General features: G+C 41.8%; 2 protein-coding genes across 5 annotated transcripts in view; both read right to left on the bottom strand.

The window, feature by feature from the left end:
* Nucleotides 1–1,950: 1,950 nt before the first annotated feature.
* LOC110487539 (paired mesoderm homeobox protein 2-like) lies at nt 1,951–4,676 on the bottom strand. The gene is made up of 3 exons (XM_021559453.2): nt 3,980–4,676; nt 3,484–3,641; nt 1,951–3,155 (listed from the first exon to the last, which is right to left on the bottom strand). The coding sequence occupies exons 1-3, from the start codon at nt 4,212–4,214 to the stop codon at nt 2,718–2,720; spliced, it is 831 nt and encodes a 276-aa protein (XP_021415128.2). The 5' UTR covers nt 4,215–4,676; the 3' UTR covers nt 1,951–2,717.
* A 5,417-nt stretch (nt 4,677–10,093) lies between these two features.
* LOC110486305 (integrator complex subunit 1) overlaps nt 10,094–22,227 on the bottom strand; it is a 27,998-nt gene continuing 15,864 nt past the window's right edge. For 2 of the 4 annotated variants that reach the window (XM_021557792.2, XM_021557793.2), the window contains exons 28-48: nt 19,857–20,003; nt 19,574–19,672; nt 19,040–19,161; nt 18,486–18,743; nt 16,528–16,687; nt 16,233–16,364; nt 15,499–15,679; nt 15,091–15,220; nt 14,904–15,019; nt 14,692–14,779; nt 14,281–14,552; nt 13,043–13,172; nt 12,796–12,929; nt 12,418–12,610; nt 11,995–12,122; nt 11,749–11,855; nt 11,440–11,553; nt 11,273–11,343; nt 11,052–11,143; nt 10,714–10,823; nt 10,193–10,545 (exon numbers count right to left, since the gene is read on the bottom strand). In XM_021557792.2, coding sequence (XP_021413467.2) covers nt 10,430–10,545; nt 10,714–10,823; nt 11,052–11,143; nt 11,273–11,343; nt 11,440–11,553; nt 11,749–11,855; nt 11,995–12,122; nt 12,418–12,610; nt 12,796–12,929; nt 13,043–13,172; nt 14,281–14,552; nt 14,692–14,779; nt 14,904–15,019; nt 15,091–15,220; nt 15,499–15,679; nt 16,233–16,364; nt 16,528–16,687; nt 18,486–18,743; nt 19,040–19,161; nt 19,574–19,672; nt 19,857–20,003 — 2,900 coding nt within the window. In that variant the 3' untranslated portion in view covers nt 10,193–10,429. Of the gene's footprint in view, nt 10,546–10,713; nt 10,824–11,051; nt 11,144–11,272; nt 11,344–11,439; nt 11,554–11,748; nt 11,856–11,994; nt 12,123–12,417; nt 12,611–12,795; nt 12,930–13,042; nt 13,173–14,280; nt 14,553–14,691; nt 14,780–14,903; nt 15,020–15,090; nt 15,221–15,498; nt 15,680–16,232; nt 16,365–16,527; nt 16,688–18,485; nt 18,744–19,039; nt 19,162–19,573; nt 19,673–19,856; nt 20,004–22,227 lie in introns of all 4 variants that reach the window. The other 2 variants (XM_021557791.2, XM_021557794.2) reach the window with 2 other exon arrangements.

Raw genomic sequence — 22,227 nt, 5'->3', positions numbered from 1 at the left:
GAAACGATAACAATGTTATCTTTGTGTCATGTGTTCAAGAGTTCAAGATAGTGAATGATAGACACTGAAATTGTTCAGCCAAAGTATAAAGAAACATTAAGGATAAAATGTCAAGATGTTACTATGGATATACTATATATTTATAAGATGTTGTTATGGATATACTATATATTTATAAGATGTTGCTATGGATATACTATATATTTATAAGATGTTACTATGGATATGCTATATATTTATAAGATGTTACTATGGATTTACTATATATAAGATGTTACTATGAATATACTATATATTTATAAGATGTTACTATGGATATACTATATATTTATAAGATGTTACTATGGATATACTATATATTTATAAGATCTTACTATGGCTATACTATTAATTTATAAGATGTTACTATGGCTATACTATTAATTTATAAGATGTTACTATGGATATACTATTAATTTATAAGATGTTACTATGGCTATACTATTAATTTATAAGATGTTACTATGGCTATACTATTAATTTATAAGATGTTACTATGGCTATACTATTAATTTATAAGATGTTACTATGGCTATACTATTAATTTATAAGATGTTACTATGGATATACTATTAATTTATAAGATGTTACTATGGCTATACTATTAATTTATAAGATGTTACTATGGATATACTATTAATTTATAAGATGTTACTGTGGGTATACTATTAATTTATAAGATGTTACTGTGGGTATATTACATATTTATAAGATGTTACTATGGCTATACTATTAATTTATAAGATGTTGTTATGGATATACTATATATTTATAAGATGTTGCTATGGATATACTATATATTTATAAGATGTTACTATGGATATGCTATATATTTATAAGATGTTACTATGGATTTACTATATATAAGATGTTACTATGAATATACTATTAATTTATAAGATGTTACTATGGATATACTATATATTTATAAGATGTTGTTATGGATATACTATATATTTATAAGATGTTGCTATGGATATACTATATATTTATAAGATGTTACTATGGATATGCTATATATTTATAAGATGTTACTATGGATTTACTATATATAAGATGTTACTATGAATATACTATTAATTTATAAGATGTTGCTATGGATATACTATTAATTTATAAGATCTTACTATGGCTATACTATTAATTTATAAGATGTTACTATGGATATACTATATATTTATAAGATGTTGCTATGGATATACTATATATTTATAAGATATTACTATGGATATACTATATATTTATAAGATGTTACTATGGATATACTATTCATTTATAAGATGTTACTATGGATATACTATATATTTATAAGATCTTACTATGGCTATACTATTAATTTATAAGATGTTACTATGGATATACTATATATTTATAAGATGTTACTATGGATATACTATTAATTTATAAGATGTTACTATGGATATACTATTAATTTATAAGATGTTACTATGGATATACTATTAATTTATAAGATGTTACTATGGATATACTATTAATTTATAAGATGTTACTATGGATATACTATTAATTTATAAGATGTTACTATGGATATACTATTAATTTATAAGATGTTACTATGGATATACTATTAATTTATAAGATGTTACTGTGGGTATATTACATATTTATAAGATGTTACTATGGATATACTATTAATTTATAAGATGTTACTATGGATATACTATTAATTTATAAGATGTTACTATGGCTATACTATTAATTTATAAGATGTTACTATGGATATAATATTAATTTATAAGATGTTACTATGGATATACTATTAATTTATAAGATGTTACTATGGATATACTATATATTTATAAGATCTTACTATGGCTATACTATTAATTTATAAGATGTTACTATGGATATACTATATATTTATAAGATGTTACTATGGATATACTATTAATTTATAAGATGTTACTATGGATATACTATTAATTTATAAGATGTTACTGTGGGTATACTATTAATTTATAAGATGTTACTATGGATATACTATATATTTATAAGATGTTACTATGGATATACTATTAATTTATAAGATGTTACTATGGATATACTATTCATTTATAAGATGTTACTATGGCTATACTATTAATTTATAAGATGTTACTATGGATATACTATTAATTTATAAGATGTTACTATGGATATACTATTCATTTATAAGATGTTACTATGGATATACTATTAATTTATAAGATGTTACTATGGATATACTATTCATTTATAAGATGTTACTATGGATATACTACATATTTATAAGATGTTACTGTGGGTATATTACATATTTATAAGATGTTGCTGTGGATATACTACATATTTATAAGATGTTGCTGTGGACATACTATATATTTTTTGATGTTACTATGGGTATACTATATATTTTGGAAAACATTCACCTCTTCCTAGTCTGAACATTTAAAATACATGTTTAGCGTGATTGTTGATAGAAAAAGTTGTCCAGTACAGAAAAATAATGCCATTTCAAAACACAGTACATTCATATAATATTAAACAAAAAATCAGCACCTTTTGTAAATGTTAGTTCATATCCTCATTGAATAACAGAATGAATAAAACCAAGGATGGAGTATTTAGGCAAGTTGCCTCAACCATGATGAGGTCTTAGGGACCTGTTTGCAAAAGCCACGCAGAGAGAAAGAGCCATATCAGTTGCTCTCTCTGTCGTCAGTGTTCTGTGTTTGTGTCTGCAGTGCTGATGTCTCTCCTCCTCCTGACCTGGCCACAGTGCTGTGGATCTCAGCCTCGTGCTCCCTGGCCTTGGCCCTCAGCTTGGCAATGCTACAGCAACGGAACTCTTCTGGACTGGGCCCTTCCATCACCTCCCATTCCCCTGCTGGCCCCTGAATCAAACCCTGTATGGGGGTGGTCACTACAGCAGAATGAGGTACTTTAGTCCAGGGATAGCTTCCTTTCTCCTGCCTCCTCCCCCAGTGCTCGCCGTCAGAGCTCTCTAGCTCCGGTAAGCTCTTGTTGGGTTTGTCTGTTGTGTCCTCAGCATTGTTCTTCCTGGGAAATGGCTCTCCAAGCTGGCCCTGCAACTTCAGCTGCCTCCGCATCTTAGCCCGGCGGTTCTGAAACCACACCTGGTGAAAATAGAATCAATGTAATATGTAGAATATGAGAGAGTGAAATCTCTTACAATGCAAAACATTAGTTTCGAGAAAAAATTCAGTATCCACTAGACTGAACAGTTTTTAGTCATAAACAAATAATATATATATATATATATATATATATATATATATATATATATATATATATATATATATATATATATATATATATATATATATATATAAAATACAGTAACACTGTGGCATGAAAGCTGATAGAAACAAAGATGGCTTCTAGAAATCAGAGTTCATGCATTAGTGAAAATGGTTTGTAAGGAAGAGGGTGTTGGGACCGTACCTGCACTCTGGCCTCGATGAGGTCCAGTCTGAGGGCCAGGGCTTCCCTCATGAAGACGTCAGGGTAGTGGGTGTTCTCAAAGGTCTTCTCTAGCTCCTCCAGCTGCCAGCTGCTGTAGTTGGCCCGCGCACGACGCTGCTTCACTGGCCTCTGTTCATCTGGAAAGCACAGCACAACCACCAATTACACAATCGCCAACGGTTGACAAGGAACTAATGGCTCTAGATTGGATAATTAGCGCCGCCGTTCATTAGGCCCTCTTTAACCGTGCTTGATAATTGATTGTTAGTTAGGAGCTGTTAGCAAAATCTTTTGCAAACATTTACACTGCCATTAGATAGTGCTCAATGAGTCTCTATGAGAAAACACATTCCACCAACTAATACGCCAACACGTATCTGTAATAAATTGTCACACATGAATGTAAATATCCATGTGTTCTCCAAAGTTACAGTAATTCTGACATTCTAAAGGCAGACTGTTGGTTGGAACTCACCCATGCTGGCCGTGAACTGCCCCATCCCAGCTGCCTGTGTGGCCAGGAACAGAGCCTCTTTGCAGGGCTCTGGTTGCAAGTAACTCCGCAGGGACTCATAGCTGATCAGGGGCCCAGGGATCAGGATCTGTGGAGGGGAGCCCAGTCTTGTGGGGAACGCAGGGAAGAAGTGAGCTGCGGAGGAGTGGAAGACCGCAGGTAGAAGAGTGGAGACCAACTGCCCAGGGCCAAACATTATCCAAAAGCTCTTAGAGGAGTCCAGAGTCTTAAGTGTCAATCCACTGGTATTAAAGGGACAGTCTGATACCAAAACAATGGAACGTATCTCAGAAGCACTTCACAATATCGGAGTAAACATTCTTGTTGAGGTTGGCACAAAATGGAGCAGAGTCAAGTTTAGAGGCTTCTTTACCACAGTGAAATCAGATAGGGCTGTTAATGAAGTACATCACCAGATCCAGAAGGAAAGGAATCACAGAATCTTCCACCATCAATTCTGAGGGATGAATTGCAGTCATCAGCCATACATTGACTTTCGATCCAGAAGGCTACCTAAGATGAAGGTTGACATGGAGACTCAGGAGGAGCTCAGGTGAGATGCAGGTGATGGGTGGGAAGGCGAGAGAGGACTGCACTCAGCAGGTAAGGGGGTCTCACCTTAGTCTGGTGAGGTTCTCTCTCCTATCCTGCTGTTCCCCCCTCCTTCCTCAGCAGTCACATGACTCACAGTGGGCCCAGACTGACTCCTGGGTGTGAGAGAGAGGGCTGGGCTTCAGAGAAATGGAGACAGGAATGCGAATCTGACCCATGATCCATCTCCAGGTAGATTTTCACACCACGGTATCATTCAATCAAAGTCCATTTAGAAACACAATGTACACTTTATCTTCTTCAACACACCAATCCCATACAATGTTTCGCATTCAACTTACATCATAGCAGCAGCTTCCACCCTCCATTTCATGTTGCACTCTGCATGGATTTGGTGTCTGAGGTTTACTTTGAACAAGTTAAGACATCTTTTAGCTTCGGAAAATTTCAATCAAAGTGATGGATCAGACGTCAAGGTGTGGAAATGACAGTAAAAAACAAAAAGCTTGAACGTTCAGTTGAACACGTACACCACAAATACTTGAGAATATCGCTCGTCTTTCAATGAATAGTTGTCAAGCAGAAGAAGAAGAAAGGATTCCGATGACAAACTGGTACAGCCCGTCGGAGAGGATCAAAACAGGCTCAGAGGTGCCAAACACAGAGCCACTGTTGCCAAGGTAAACAAGTTCACGCTAATTACACCACCTAATTGACATGAAGTTGAATGATGACAATTAGCTGGATCGAAAATGTTTACCTAACACTTCTTTCCTGATCTGATGTTCATTTTGGATGTTACACACACTAAATGCAGGCATCACACACCCCAAAAGTTTATACAATTAAAATTAAATGCTTTCCTAATAGCAAGGTCTAATCTTTCAAATGGAACGTTCAACAAAAACAATGGAAATGCTGTCATTAAATGACTAAAGTGGTCCCATCTAGTCTCTACTAGTCTTCTATCTAAAATAGGATCACCTGTTCAAATAGAAGGTTTTGTTTGGTCTTCGACTGAAGACAGAGTTCACTGACAATGGCTGTGGGTCAGGGCTCCTTGGCCTTTGAAAACAGATAACTTTCACAGCCAAGCTTCAACTGGAATTTGCACCGATTTCATGTCACCGAGACACAATTCTAACATAAAGACTGTAACGATTACATTGACAGAGATTCCAATCGATAGGGATTTCATGGGAATAATGATCACTGCAAGCGTTGGAATTGTAAATATTGTGAATTTGTATGATTGTGTGCAGGGCTCCCTTGTAAAATTGGCCTTGGGTTCAGTGGGATTTTCCAAGTTGAAATACATTTAAATAAAATCGAATAAACTTATAAACAGGTATTACCAGAGTTATACACAGATGCAAGCAGGTTTTGTTACTATGTAATATGTTAGAGTTACTCAATCCCTCTTTCATGTCATCAGGTAAACTGTCCCAAATCACAGCTTAGTACAGGGCCTCAAAGTAAATCTCCACACATGCTGGAAGGAAGGTAATACAGCACTGTACTCCAACAGACCGTGACAGAGAGAGAGCATTCTCTCACATAAGAGCTACACGTATCCACTACACGTATCCACTACAAAACCTATAGACAATAATTAGGTCTCACACCTTAAAACACACTCTCTCTCTCACACACACACACGCACGCAGACAGACACACACTCTTTCTCTCACATAATCAACTCACGTTGCTGTGCATACTCTTAAAGATCATCCACACCTTTCCCAAGCAGCCCAGCTGTAGCCCGGTGTTGAAGGATCTCTGATGAGTTGATCATGATGAGGACTGACTGTCTATGATGTGAATGAAACACAGGTGTGTCAATTAATCCGGAGATACGCATCACCTGACACACCCCGCTAACTGCTTATCGGATCAGACGGCGGCTAGAACACGCCACTGTCATGGTTGTCACCACAGACTGTCGGTTTGAACTGCATACCTTTGATCAGTTCCAGAACATCAGCAGGAGACATCTGGCCAAAGCCATGCTCCCAACACCAGGGGAAGGTGAATCACTGTCTAGTCAGAGGACAGCACCTCTCTCTCCTCTCCAGAGGGGCTTTCATCCACACCTGTTCAAACACTAAATAAAGCCTACGCACAGGTATAGAGGTCAATAGACAAACATCATAAATACCTGGACAATCTCTATGTTAAGCTGAATCTGTGAGCATGTTTATTGGTGCGTGTGACAGTGCGACAGTGAGGCATCAATGTTCACTCTGCTCCAGCAGCCCCCAGTCATTTCTTGGCTTTGCCATTTCTCCAGTCGTTTATTGGCTTTGCCTTTTCTAAAGCAAAAAGGAAAATAGATTAAAAGTGTCTAGTTTGAAGGGTGGGTAAATAAACATTGTGTGTGGGTTAGCACTGAATACTGAATGGCCATCTCCGTTCCATTTGTCCTTGGCACACAGGTAGACAGAGGGATTTCTGGGATGTCTGAATGTATACCCCCCCCTGCTGTGTTTGGTCTGTCCCGGGTTCCTCTAATGCCCATTGATCCAGCTAATCAGGGGAGAAGTTGGTGGAAAACCAGCAGGGGTTGTTTAGCCATCAGTAAGGTGCTCGTGTACAAATGAGCTGCTTGTGGATAATTGAAGGAGGCATTAGGACAACAATGGCAGTGGCTCACACCAGTCTTCACTGGTCTCTCAGGTATTCCCAGGTCCCTGGATCACATGGCAGCCTGTGAAATCCACAGCAGGCTTAAATAAAAATCACAGCATCATTAGTGGGCCTTCAACATTGGGGGGCAAAATGCACATTCTCCATGGATTAAAAAAAAAAACCCACCTACGTTGTTGTGCCTCTTTTTCCATTACTGACTTTAGTTTGAAATGGGCTTGTTTGAGCTCGTATTTACGGCTTACAAATGTAAAGAGATAGTTCCAAAGAGGACAAGAGAAGCAACGCAAGGAATGTTGGAATGACAAATGCCAATACTCCGCAGTATAAGACCGAAATAAAGAGCAGCTATTTAGGTTAGTGCAGTGTTAGGCAATACATCTACCATACATAACAAAAAGCCTTCAATGTTCCTTTTAAAGGACATTTGAAACTGGCTCAACTATCAGATTTAACTGTGGATGTGTTAGTACAGGACCTTAGATGACAGAGATCGGGAACAACGCACAATATCATTAATACTCATCCACTAGAGTGACACTTCAAAACATCCGGTCTAAAGTTCTGCCAAATGACTTGTGAAGATGGAGGATGTTCGTTGGTGTCATGGGACTGTGCGTATGGCTGGTGTCATTTGCAGTCTGTAATAGCAGCAATGAACACTGATAATATCAACAATTAATGGGCGCATAAGTGAAGCTTCGGGGTTGTCACGTAATTGTCTCTGCTGCTAACGACTTTTCAGATCGCCAGGCAGAGTCTAACTAAACTCCACATTTTTATTTCCGATTCATTGCAAATTGTCAACAACAACAAAAAAGCCATATAAAATCGCAGCAAGGTTATCTCATCATCGGTTGCTTGTGGTTGCACTTACTCTTATCGACCAACTTGAACTTTAAATCAAAGCATGGCAGTACAATTGAATTCCGTCTGTTATTGAATGATTGTGATGGATGTGTTTGTCACATCCAGGGAAGACAAAGGGACATGTGTTTTAGAGCAGAGGAAGCCCCTATCTGCTCGATGCTTCACTCTCTCTGGTTGCTAAGAGTATCCTGCAGAGAGCAGGCTGATTGGTTTAGTCCTGGATCACTGGCTATGGGATAAAGCTGAGAGCCCAACCTGCTTTTCATGGCAAAACTTTCAAGAGAAAGCGGCCACAATCCAAGAGCAATCACACTTTAGGCTTCAAAGTGCCAGGGGAAAAGAGAGGCGAGAGCCGGTCCACATTTCTTCCACTTCGGCCAAGTGCAACTCATGCGTGGAGGAAGACGAGATGATCTAAGGAGAGAAAGACAGGTGTGCTGGGCAGGTAGAGGCACATCGGGGCCCCTCACAGGGTTGAGTGAGAGACAAGGACTCACCCCCACCTTCCTGCACTGTCCACTTTCACATGAACTAGCAAATCAACAAATGACATTAAAACAACTCTTTAAACTCATCCTTATGAGTTTGCAATCTGTGACTTTTCATAAAGCCAGGATAGGACTGTTACAAAATACCTCATGTGCAGCAGTAAAAATGATTGATATAAGGTAGTTCAGGAAGCTTAGCTTGGAGCATGGCACATTGGGAACTTGGAGCATGGCACATTTTAGTACAGACCACAGCACCAGGTGCTTCTGAGGGCATCAAACACTAGTCTGATGTGATGATGAATCAAGGCAGAGGTTATTAGCATGTCAGTGGCCCATCAGGCTAGTTAATGACAGCCCTCTCTTTCCATCTCCTCCTCCTCACTGGCTGTCACTCATCTCTGTTCCGCCTCACTGACACCAAGCCAATGGGATGCTGGCGCCTCACCAAGAGCCCAGGCAGCTATGGCATCTGTTGCTAGCTGATGGATAACCACAAACACTTTCAACTCCAGACTCAGTGTGTACTATAGAACACCTTACAGGTGCAATTAACTCATTAACCAAAAAACAAACCGTGGGAGGAGAGCACAGACAAGTAGAATAATTGCAGTACATAGAAATCTATTGCTTTATAACTAACAAAATTGGAAAAGTATAGAGATAAAAACACACTCAAAACAAATGCGAGGTAACATGTTTTCAAATACAAGCTAAATAATACAAGATAGATACAAAATAATACAAATTGTAGCACAATTGTTTGCACTACAAGCAATAAGAAACATATTTGGACAAATCGGCAACCCAATCCACCTTCACATAGGTGGAACATCTCCCATCACTAACCAACTGCTTCCGCCCCATGTCCCACCATGCAATCCAACACCAGCAAAGTACATTTCAGTGCTGGCCAAAACAGCCTGCCCACATGCAGCCTTCAAAACAGCGCTTTAGTCTGTGTGATTGAACAATTACTGCCTTGGTTAATTTCCCATAAATGGGTGAGGAAGGAACACTTAGCTGGGTTACCTGCATGTTGTTTCGTCTACCCCTTTGACTCCATCGAGAGGGTTTCTGAGGAAGTCAGTGGCACTGGGCAAAACAATTCACACTTTCATGGCAAATTGGTTTCCATCGCATGCCTTTAATTTGTCTTCTACACCCAGTGAAAAGAGTGCATAACTACGACAGCCATTTCAAACATGATCTGGCTCAGAGAATGCATGGGATGAAATATGAAGGCACCAGGGTCTTGCTCCATTAACTGTTGCTCCGTTTCTCTTGTTTGAGCTGGTGAAACATTGATGCCCAAAAGCAATAATTAGTTCTGCTGAAATTCCAAAGATTATGCTCCACAATTTAAGCTGGTAACTGACTTCTCTTTTAAATGTTTAAACATGCAGCACAGACACCATTATAGTAACTCTGAGGTTAGAAGCAACAGAAAATAAGTCCTATGACACTCTGGTTTTACGTGATATTATTCCTATTATATTTGAGACAAAAATCCAAAATGTCAAAAGTTTTCCTTTTTTTTATTACATTTCTGACATTGGTTGATAGCCAGTATTCATTATTTCAAAAATAATAGAAGCACTACCACTGCAAAACAAGCATGAGTGACATTTTTATTTCCTTTTTTACAATAATCATTATCACCATCTTTTGAATACTTCGATATTACCTTCGAATCAAAGAATCAGTTCGTATCAATCCATAAATCCTGATGAAATGACCAAATGGATAAAAAGAACAGAGCAGTTGTGTATGACACGAGTCTAAATCTACAGTACAAAAACGTCACGGTGACACTGCCTCCCATCAGAGGAGAAGGACTTGTATCTCCGGGTCCTCATGTTGTTGCCTCCATGTGCAGGACCTTCATGGACTCAGAGATCATAGAGCTGGTGTCAATCTGCCCATAGATCCCCACCAAGAAGGCCTTGTGGAGTAAGATGTCTGCATGCTCTGAGGAGAAAAGCACCATGAAAAACAACAACATATTTTTGCTTTGAGCATGAATCCTTATACATCTTGAAAACACAGAACAGTTTACTTTCCAACTTGCGAGTTTAGAGCCATAATAAGGACCAAGCACAGAAGCTGTGTAGTGCTGAGAAGATGGGACAATCATACCTTGACAGAGCAGCACGTATTCTGGCAGGTTCCTAAGCGCTGTCTGCACCACGTCAAAGTTCCCGCTGCCCATACAGTACATGAAGGTGGGCAGGAAGTCTGCTGCAGTACTGCAGTTCCGAAAAAAAACACGTTTTACTTAGGTCAGATAACATTATTTTAAATGAAAGACAACTGAGATAACACCTTACAAGTACCACTACAGCAACATTTGCAGCCAAACATTCCTAAACAACGCATCAATAAATTAATATCCAGTCAGACAACTGGAGCGCTCTCTCTAGATTCCTATAAAAATAAGCAGATAAATCCTAGAGGTGTCAGCATTCTGATCTTACCACGGGTTGTTCTGAATGCAGCGCAGGGCCAGGCTGAAGGCCATGTTACGGCACAACTCCTCAGTAGAACTCATTAGTCTCCGCAGGTCATTCTGAGGGCAGGGAAGGCAATGAAAACCTGTTTACTTATCCTGTACAGAGTGGTGCAAAGCAGAGTGTGTGTGCGTGTTGGGGGATTATTTGTTCATAATAAAAGGTATGTTATTAGAAGGCAAACTTACAGTGAAGTACTGGATGATCTCAGGATTCCTCTTGGACTTGTCCTCCACCTCGGTCAGAACTTCCAGCACGTCTGAAACACAGAGGGGAGTAAAATGTTGGTAAAGTTCAGCAAAATCCCTGAAGTTATGTGTTAAACTGACCCGGGAGTGTATTATTCGTTAATGACCTTCAATGGCTTCTCCCCTGGAGATCTTCTTCAGGTACTTGGTCATGTCAGCTGCAGTCAGTGGAACGGAGGCCGAGATACTGACCATGGGCAGGGAACCAGAGGACGACTCATCTGATCGGAGGAAACCCAGAGACATGTCAAAAACACAGCATTTAGCGAGATGGTTGATTCGTATGCATCTGTACGCAGTCAAAATGTGTAATTCATATATTCAATATTTTTTCATTTGCCAAATGGTTGATGAGCTCTGATTCACTCATGTTTTTTCATTCAAGGCATAATGTTTTCACGAGCGGATAAGCTTACCATCTCTGTCCTCAGCAGAGCTGTCAGAGGAGCCAGTCTTCACAGGCAGGGTGAGGCCAGCCAGCAGGGACTTAAGCAGCAGGTCAGGGTGCTCTGACGAGAGCCCCCTAGTGGGACAAACAGAGAAAAACAAGTCACTCCTTCGCTGCTCCACACAATGTGAAATAACTAACATTAATGCAATTGTGTTGCCAATCCTAATGTCTCAATAATCTTTTTTTTTTTAAAAACAGCTCAATAACTTACTGTAGGATATCAGAATGCTTCTGTAGATAGGGAATGGCTGATGCTGCATCGTGGGTAATGTACTTCTGAATGAACTGCACATATTTACTGAAGACGGCCAACGGATGCATACGAGGTCTCCTGAGGTTCTGCAGGGAATATGGACCACAACATTATTAACTCCATGATCAATAATATATTTATTTTAATGCACAAAGCATTTGACCGTGTGGAAATACTACTGTTCTGTGAAAACACATTAGATCTAGTCAAGATATCCAGCCAACCACAGCTGTAGCAGTGGCAACAATCTATTCTTTCCCCACCTATGAGAAGTCAAATACCTCTTGAAACGCTAAAAAGAAAAACACAAGCAAATGTCACCAAACCAACTGTAAAACCCTGAGGCTGATCTGTGAGTGCGCTCCGTGTTCATTCCCTCACCTGCAAGATCTTCATGAAGGAGAGCAGGCAGTCCTGCAGCGCCCTCTGGTGTTCACTGTGGAAAACTAACGGCTGCAACAGCTCCAGGATGGCCAGCACGTTGCTGAAGAATGTCAGGTGGTTCTGGCTCCGGAACTCCTGGAAGTTGAGGTGGATGCGTCCGTGGAGAAGCGCTCCGATCATCGGCAAGTGTCTGGAAAGTTAAGAAAAGTAAGCTGTGATCATTCTCCAGACGTTCCACCTTACTACAGCAAAGGTGAGAACAAAAACATTCACGGGGTGATTTTAAAATCACTACAATCGGAGCTACAATCTACCGTAAGAGGTGCATTGAATTCATATGTCCAACACTAAGTTTGTAATGAGCATGGTGTTCACCTGAGGAGGAGGACCGGGTGGGACACAGCCAGTTTCCTGCAGGCCAGGTTAGCGTCTGACATCCGGTTCTCAGCCGACTTTGTGTCTCCCGTATCGCCTAGCAACGTGACCAGACGGTGAACCAGGACGTCGTGCTGAGAGGGAGGGAATCACACATCAGTCCTTAAGACCTCCATGACGGCTTCTGTGCCAGCCAACGGCTTTGAGAAACAGTTAAGCGACTGAGCCAGCTGAAGGTCTACTCTACCTTGCATGTGGTGCCGTCGGCAGCCCCCTCGCTGCTCAGGGTGGCGTCAGGTAAGGTCACGTGCTGGATGACCTCTGGGAAGTGCAGGTAGAGCTGGAGCAGGAGGTTCTGGCACCGCTTACTCATCACACTAAGGAACACACAATGGAGTCAGCTAGCAAACATCAGACAACAGTTTCTACACAGGAGACAGTCCCAATGGTCTCCTACTACAATGCTCTCGTCTGATGTAGGCCTAGTTAGTTGGCTCATACATGTCAGACTGTCTACGAATCAACAGGATTTGTGTTCACTGGTCATCGCTGGCGGTGTTTTCCATAAACAGCAACAACCTTGACCAAGAGTCAGATTCCACTGTCTCTTCAACAACCATCGTGCAATTGGATGAGCCTTAAAAGAAGAGGCTGTGAAGAATGCCTATCACACAGGGAAATGTTTATCCCACACAAGGCCAAACACAGTCTGCTTTGTAAGACGAGTTTTAAGCAAACCATGTTTTCAGTCGCAACTATTTGAACAAGACAGCTTAGCTGCTCTTAAAAATATTGTAATTGGATAGATAATTTTGCTGCTTGACCTTGGCCAGAGTTTCCCCATTACAATTGGTTTAGTAACCAGAGGCAGACTCATGAAAGAAGGTTTGGCTTCCACAAAGAGAAGTTGCACCCTGATCTCTGACAGGCAGCTAAGTCGGAGCAGGAATCCACAACACAGGCAGCACGTGTAGAGCTGCAGCCCTAATCCTCTTGGCTTTATTATAATACACTGAGCTTTTAAAGAGATCACAGAACACACGACTTCTGGTCGTTTTAATTTCACACCAATAGACCTAATTATCGCCTTTCCCCTGGTCCACACAGCGTTGTGTCTGACAGATTATTCAGTCTGTGAATTTCAACTGTTCCGTCTGGGGGTAATCTAGTGATATGGCCCCAAGTTTATCAGCTTGGTTTAAAGTGGCCAAAGACCAAATTCAATACTGGGGCTAATTAGGGAAGGTGAAAAATATGTCTAACTAAATGAACTGTGGGCACTTTATTGAACCTTATGAGACCAAAATATTATGGAGTGTCATGTCTGCTGTTGCTGAAAGAACAGATGGGGTATTGAGAGAGAGAGAGCGAGTCTCTGTCTAAAGTAGATCACATAGCAACAGATCACCCTGTAAATAGTATTAAACTCCCATTGGACAAGCCTGACTAAGTATGTCAGTCCGAGAGCCAACACCCCACCCATACCTGTCTCCCCATTTCTTTGTGCAGTTGATGAGGTATTCCGAGACTTTCTTCACTCTCTCCAGGTCGCCATGGCAACAGCTGTGGAGCAGGGGCAGCCGTGACTGGATGAGGGAGCAGGAAGTTTGGTCCAGGGTGCTCTTGGCCTTGTCGGGGGTGTTGGCAGGGGGCGAGGAGTCGCCGCGGCTGTTGAGCTCAGACTCTGACATGATGAGGTCCACCAGACTGATAAGCTCCTCCGGGTTCAAACGCAGGACAAACGTATCTGTCTGTTTCTGGAGAAAGAGGGAGAGAGCACAAGAGAGAAGTGTTGGAAGCAGTCAGGCTGAGGGGGAACAATGTTCACTGCTGTGTGTCATGTGACTGGATTAATTGAAGTCATTATTTGAGGGCTAGACTGGAGTACTGTGCTACCTGTGGGGTCTTCTGGTCCCGGCCCTGCCAGATACGAGGGATGTGACTGCAGGCCCACAGGAAGTCCAGAGCAGAAGATGGGTCCAGTCTGGAGAACAGCATACACAACACCATTACAGAATATTACAATACAACTTTCACTATTTGGGAAACACTGTCAGTGTGACTACTACTGCTGAAGGTCATGATTTGGGATTGATATATTGACTGACCGCTGGTCTTGCTGCTTGCTGAGAAGAGCACTGATGCACTGATGAAGAGTTGTCCAGTTGGACTGATGGGTCAGCAATGCCAGAAGGTATGGTCTGTAGGAGGGAGTTCCTTTACCCTGGAATAAACCACATGAAGTAAGGTGGTGAAGTACACACACACACACACACAGATATTTGCTGAGATTACCTTGTTGAGAGCAAAGAGCAGCTTCCGCTGAAGGTCTGGGCACACAGACGTGACCTCAGGGTCAAGAAGTCCCAGCCAATCAACAAGCAGCCCTGAGCTGGACCCGGTCCTTGTCACCTCAGAGCTGCTGCTGAAAGGGAAGTGAATAGATTGACAGGCTCAAGGTCAGGGCTACATGAATGATGAATCTATACAATCCTTCAGTCAAACAAAGTGCTGATTATTAAACATACAATAGTAATAATAATATTTCTAAGGCATTACAAAGCACATAAAGCCATAAACAGACAAACAAAATGTTCTCTATGAGATCAACGCCACAGTTAACCAGATTTGTGTGTTGTTGTTTGAGTAAGGGCAAAAACACATCTTGAATGATTTTAGGCGTGATAGAATTTACATGCTTACTTGTTTGTTTCCACCTCCATTTTCACAGCTCGCTCGTCAGTCTCCTGGAGAAGCAGTGCTATCACCATGGCAACAGGGCCTGCGGTGGTAGAGCCGGCCCCCGTCTCTGTTCCAATAGTCATTAGCAAGGCCAGCAGTTCCTCCAAATATGGAGACTTCCCCTCCACTAGCCCCTGTAACACTGGAAACAACAAACAGTACTGAGTGTTACGAGCTGGCATGTGACGGTTGTGCCATTCCCTCAGCTACGGCGGAACATTCAGAAGTTGAAAAAACAAAAACAAACCTGGCCATGATGCTGAGCTCAGGAGAAATCTTGTGATTCAGAGGAAAAATAAAACATTGTAGGGGCAAGCCAAAAACCACACACCAAAACTATGAACTACCAACTACCATTATCGCATTTCTGCGTAACCTAGATCACCAGCTTGGCCGCAACCAGTTTAAAGTTTAAAAAAAAATCTTAATCTGGGCTTGATGGAGACCTGAGCCCATATTGGACATAAATAAACTGGAAGCCGCTGGTCTGGTTTGGTTTCAGAGAAGAGCTTATAAACTCATAAAGGAACAGGTCAACAAAGGAAAAACAGAGACTCAAGAGGCGGCAATGAAACAAACAGATCTGGGGAAATTGCGTAACGTCAGCCACCACATCAAAACTGGGGCAGAAATAGTGAGGATAGTTGATGTTCTAGCCTGAGAGAGAGTGTGAACGACGCACTAAAGTACCATACCTTTGCCTATCAGTTCCGGCTCCGCGTTACATCTCTCCCCTGCCTTCAGTGTGGCGATTATGGCCCTCACGGCCACCTCGGAGTCCCTCCGATAAGCCAGGGCCTCAGCCAGGTGGAGGAAGCCTGTACGAACTGCAGAGGATAGGCATAGTCAGTTATCGTCACACCGTTAACAGTGGATTACTTCACTATCTGTGACTAGGCCCAAGTATGTGTGTCTGTATCTCATATATATATATATATATATATATATATATATACATACAGAGCTACGGACATGATAAGGAGCACGCACCATCAGTGAGCCGGTGCTTCTGGGAATACTGTCCAGCAAAGGACTTGAGCAGGGCCCGCAGGGGCCCCGCCTCCACGGCCGGGTTCTCCAACCATGTCATCATCTCCATGACAGCCTTGAAGAAGAGAGAGGAGAAGGCCACATCCTGCGACACCAGCCGCTGAGTAGAAGAGACAGAGGAGAGAAGGAGAAAAATGCACATCTGTTTGGTGTAATGACAGACATGCATGTACTCTGTCGTAGTGGTGACTGATGAAACACAGACACACAGTGGGGCAAAAAAAGTATTTAGTCAGCCACCAATTGTGCAAGTTCTCCCACTTAAAAAGATGAGAGGCCTGTAATTTTTTCATATTTTTTTTTCAATTTTATCATCATAGATACACTTCAACTATGATAGACAACATGAGAAGAAAAAAATCCAGAAAATCACATTGTAGGATTTTTTATGAATTTATTTGCAAATTATGGTGGAAAATAAGTATTTGGTCACCTTCAAACAAGCAAGATTTCTGGCTCTCACAGACCTGTAACTTCTTTAAGAGGCTCCTCTGTCCACCACTCGTTACCTGTATTAATGGCAACTGTTTGAACTTGTTATCAGTATAAAAGACACCTATCCACAACCTCAAACAGTCACACTTCAAACTCCACTATGGCCAAGACCAAAGAGCTGTCAAAGGACACCAGAAACAAAATTGTAGACCTGCACCAGGCTGGGAAGACTGAATCTGCAATAGGTAAGCAGCTTGGTTTGAAGAAATCAACTGTGGGAGCAATTATTAGGAAATGGAAGACATACAAGACCACTGATAATCTCCCTCCATCTGGGGCTCCACGCAAGATCTCACCCCGTGGGGTCAAAATGATCACAAGAACGGTGAGCAAAAATCCCAGAACCACACGGGGGGACCTAGTGAATGACCTGCAGAGAGCTGGGACCAAAGTAACAAAGCCTACCATCAGTAACACACTACGCCGCCAGGGACTCAAATCCTGCAGTGCCAGACGTGTCGCCCTGCTTAAGCCAGTACATGTCCAAGCCCGTCTGAAGTTTGCTAGAGAGCATTTGGATGATCCAGAAGAAGATTGGGAGAATGTCATATGGTCAGATGAAAGCAAAATATAACTTTTTGGTAAAAACTCAACTCGTCGTGTTTGGAGGACAAAGAATGCTGAGTTGCATCCAATGAACACCATACCTACTGTGAAGCATGGGGGTGGAAACATCAGGCTTTGGGGCTGTTTTTCTGCAAAGGGACCAGGATGACTGATCCGTGTAAAGGAAAGAATTAAAGGGGTCATGTATCGTGAGATTTTGAGCGAAAACCTCCTTCCATCAGCAAGGGCATTGAAGATTAAACATGGCTGAGTCTTTCAGCATGACAATGATCCCAAACACACCGCCCGGGCAACGAAGGAGTGGATTCGTAAGAAGCATTTCAAGGTCCTGGAGTGGCCTAGCCAGTCTCCAGATCTCAACTACATAGAAAATCTTTGGAGGGAGTTGAAAGTCTGTGTTGCCCAGCAACAGAACATCACTGCTCTGGAGGAGACCTGCATGGAGGAATGGGCCAAAATACCAGCAACAGTGTGTGAAAACCTTGTGAAGACTTACAGAAAACGTTTGACCTCTGTCATTGCCAACAAAGTGTATATAACAAAGTATTGAGATAAACTTTTGTTATTGACCAAATACTTTCCACCATAATTTGCAAATAAATTCATAAAAAATCCTACAATGTGATTTTCTGGATTTTTTTCCCCTCATTTTGTCTGTCATAGTTGAAGTGTACCTATGATGAAAATTACAGGCCTCTCTCATCTTTTTAAGTGGGAGAACGTGCACAATTGGTGGCTGACTAAATACTTTTTTGCCCCACTGTATATAGGCTACAGAGAGACAGATGCAGCACTGTTGCACTGTTTAGAAGGACAGCTGAGTAAATCAATCATACCTGGTAGAGGTGTAGCTGGCGCAGCATGGGGCAGGACAGGGCGTGGCTGCGGTTCATGGCCATGACGAGGGCCCCGGCGTGGGCAGAGCTGAGCAGGGCAGCCAGGGCCTGTAGGAGACGCACTGCCACCCCACCCTGCTGGGGGTGCCCCCCCTCTCTGGCACGCACCAGCTCTTGTGCCAGAGCCTGCTGCATGGCCAGGGAGAGGGGCCGGGGAGGGGGGCTGGGCCTGCGGAGGTCCACCTTCAGAGGGAACATCTGTGGAGACAAAGCCAAAAGTATTAGACCCTCAGTCAGCACTCTGAAAACAGGTGGTAGATCTGACTACAGTACTAACCAAACAACTCTGTCATCTAGGATAATCAATCACTTCACTGTAGGCTACTTGTGGAGGTATGATTAAAAAAAGCCTCTGTGTCTGTTGTATCAGACAAACTACAAGAAAATAGTTGATGAAATCGGAGAGAAAAAAATGATTTGCTCTATAAACTTGAAAAATGACATCAGACAGGTATTAATGTGTCATCCATCTCCAGGCAGAGATACATTCCTACCTGAAGCAACATGCCGGTGAGGTCATCCTCAGGCCCAATCACTGGGATCTGATTGGCTCTCATCTTCAAGGAGCCACTAGGAGTTTCCACTGTAACTTTGGCTCTGTTCACCTCAGTACTATCTGTAAGGTTAAACATCATAGTCTTCGGGTCATTGACAGATATGGACCCAAAACACCAAAACTGTGTTTTTACCGGGCTGTTCCAAAACTTTTAATAAGAAATGTAACCCAGAGAGGCATAAACAAATGTAATCACATGGTAGTAGCAAGAGACTGTATGGGGTGGCAGGTAGTCTTGCGGGTAGGAGAGTTGGGCCATCGAATCCTGAGCTGACAAAGTACAAATCTATCGTTTTGCCCCTGAGCAAGGCAGTTAACCCACTGTTTCCTACGTGCTGAAGACGTGGTTGTCGATTAAGGCAGCCCCTCGCACCTCTCTGATTCAGAGGGGTTGGGTTAAATGGGGAAGACACATTTCAGTTGAATCCATTCAGTTGTACCACTGACTAGGTATCCCCCTTCCCTGACTGACCTCTGCGAGGAGGGAGAGAGGAGCTGAGCAACCCGTGGAAAGTGTGCCCCCCTGTGGCACCTCGCTCATGCTGCACCTCCACCAGATGAGCCATGTAGTCTGTAGCACAGGACATACAGAAACATCAGGAACAGACAATATACCATCAACACTAAATAGTCAGACTTGGACATAAAATCTTCAGGAATAGATTATATGAGCGCTAGCCACATAACTGAGGCAAACATGATCCACGTGGAATAGATATAGTGTAGTAGGATAGTTTGTGGTCAAGCTCCCTCACTCTTGTCCATGATGTTCTGTTCCAGTGTCTGTGAGTCGTGGGATACAGCCTGGTCCAGGTACTGCAGCAGTTTACTCATACTGGACACAGGGATGCCAAACGACTGGACAAACAGCAGCAGCTGCTGGGGCTCCAGATCCTGCAGCGCTGCAGAGGACAGACATTGTATCATAAACTCTAGAATTGTATATTTTTTTATATACGGTGGTATTTTACTCTGTAAGGCCTACACCATGTACACTTCTACCTGCATGTATTTAAAATGTTTTTGTTTCAAATATTTTTTATTAAACACACACAAGACAGATATACAATTCTTATCTAAACATAAAAGAGCATACAGGAACAACAAGACCCAGAGTTCTGGGTGCAAACCAAATAATACAAAACACGACATACAAAACAAGGACACGTAGAAAGAAAGAGGGAAGATGTCGTCTCCCCCCCCCCCCCCCCCCAACTGCTCGGGTGGCAGGACCAGCACATGCTGCCCAAAGGTAGATTGAAATATTACAATTGAGAGTGCGTTAATAAGTACAAATTCACAGCGCCGACTCTTCCAAGTAGGAGAGGAAAGGCTGCCAGATTTGATCAAATGTTGATAATTTATTGTTCAGAATACATCTAATTCTTTCTAAGTGTACAGTGTTTGCCAATTCACTGAGCCATAATTTGGTACAGGGCGCTTCCCTCCTTTTCCAAAATAACAAGATTCGTTTTTTTGCCGAGATGAGACCGTATGAGATTAGTTGTTTTTGGGGGTTGGTTAATCCTTTTAGGGACTCAGATACTCGCAGGATTATCAGAAGCGGGTCTGGATCTATTGAAGTCTCCAAAACTTCAGAGAGGATCCCAAAAATTCCACACCAATAACCATGCAAGCTAGAGCATAGGGCAAAGCAGTGGAGTAGTGTACCCTGCGCAGCCTGACATTTATCACATGTAGGGGATGTATCAGGAAATATCCTATGCAGTTTAGTTTTGGAATAGTGTAATCTGTGTAATACCTTGAATTGTATGAGACGATGTCTGGAATTAATGGAGCATGTGTGGATATACTCCAAGCTCTCTTCCCAGTCTGCCACCGAGATGTCAGTCCCTAGTTCTTCCTCCCATTATGCCTTGATGGCATCTGTAGAAGGTGTGCTAACAGATTGAAAAGCATCATATAGACGCGATATCAGTTTATCTGAGGTGGGGCATATTTTTATGCATCCGTCTAACATGGAAGGTTTAGCATTCCCAAATGTTGGGAGGTGTTTTCTAACGTAGTCTCTAATTTGTAGGTATCTGAAAAAATTACTTCTGGGAAGATTATAAGTTTCCCTCAGCAACTCAAAGGAAGGTCCCTTCTATGTATAAATCCCCTATGGTACTTATCCCCAACTCTCCCCATCAAAGTTATCAAAGGTTAGAAGGGGCAAAGGAGGGATTCCTGGCGACAGGGAGTATGAATGACATTGGTCTAAACTCAAAGTGGACTTTAATTTGCTTCCAGATTCAGACTGTGCTATGTATAATAGGATTGTTACAATAAAGTGACATCTCCAGATTGACAGGCGACAAAATCACAGCGCCAATAGAGAAGGGGTGACACTCCTCACGCTCCATACTAAGCCAGCTGGATGTCGGAAGTGCGTCATCCAGCAGAAACGTAAGAACGCGGAGGTTAGCGGCCCAGTAATAAAATATAAAATGTGGGAGAGACAATCCTCCTTCCATCTTGGATTTACAGAGGTGTTTTTTACCTATCCTGTGTGTTTTATAATCCCAGATGAAAGGATTGATAATTGAGTCCAATTGTTTATGAAAGGATTTAGGTATGAATACTGGGATGTTCTGATATAGGTAGAGCAGTTGTGGGAGGAAGACCATTTTAATGGCATTAATTCTTCCGAGCAGAGAAATTGGGAGAGTTCTCCAAAATAGTATGTTTGCTTTGAGTTTTTGTATCAGAGAGGGGAAATTCTCTTTAAATAGTAAGGTGTATTGATTGGTAACTACAATTCCTAGGTAGGTACATTTTTCTGAAGATAACTTAAATGGGAGATGTTCTAGCCAGGAGGTGTTTTGCGACCCGAGAAGGTACCAAACAAATTGATCACATCAAGAATAGCTGGGATACTAGCCTGGGGTTCTGTTACATAGAGGAGGATGTCATCTGCGTATAGGGAGATCTTATTTAGGGTATCTTTAGTATTATAGCCGTGTATTGCTGCATGAGATCTAATCGTCTGAGCGAGCGGTTCGATAATTAGGGCGAAGAACATAGGCGACAGCGCACAACCCTGCCTTGTCCCCCTGTTAAGGTTAAATCGGGGCGACAATGATTACTCACTAACCATTCTGGCACAGGGGTTCCTATATAAAA

This window comes from Oncorhynchus mykiss, chromosome 13 (assembly GCF_013265735.2).
Source record: "Oncorhynchus mykiss isolate Arlee chromosome 13, USDA_OmykA_1.1, whole genome shotgun sequence".
In the NCBI taxonomy this organism is placed as follows: domain Eukaryota; kingdom Metazoa; phylum Chordata; class Actinopteri; order Salmoniformes; family Salmonidae; genus Oncorhynchus; species Oncorhynchus mykiss.
Note: the sequence above shows the minus strand (reverse complement) of the source record. Positions and strands in the feature narration are given on the sequence as shown.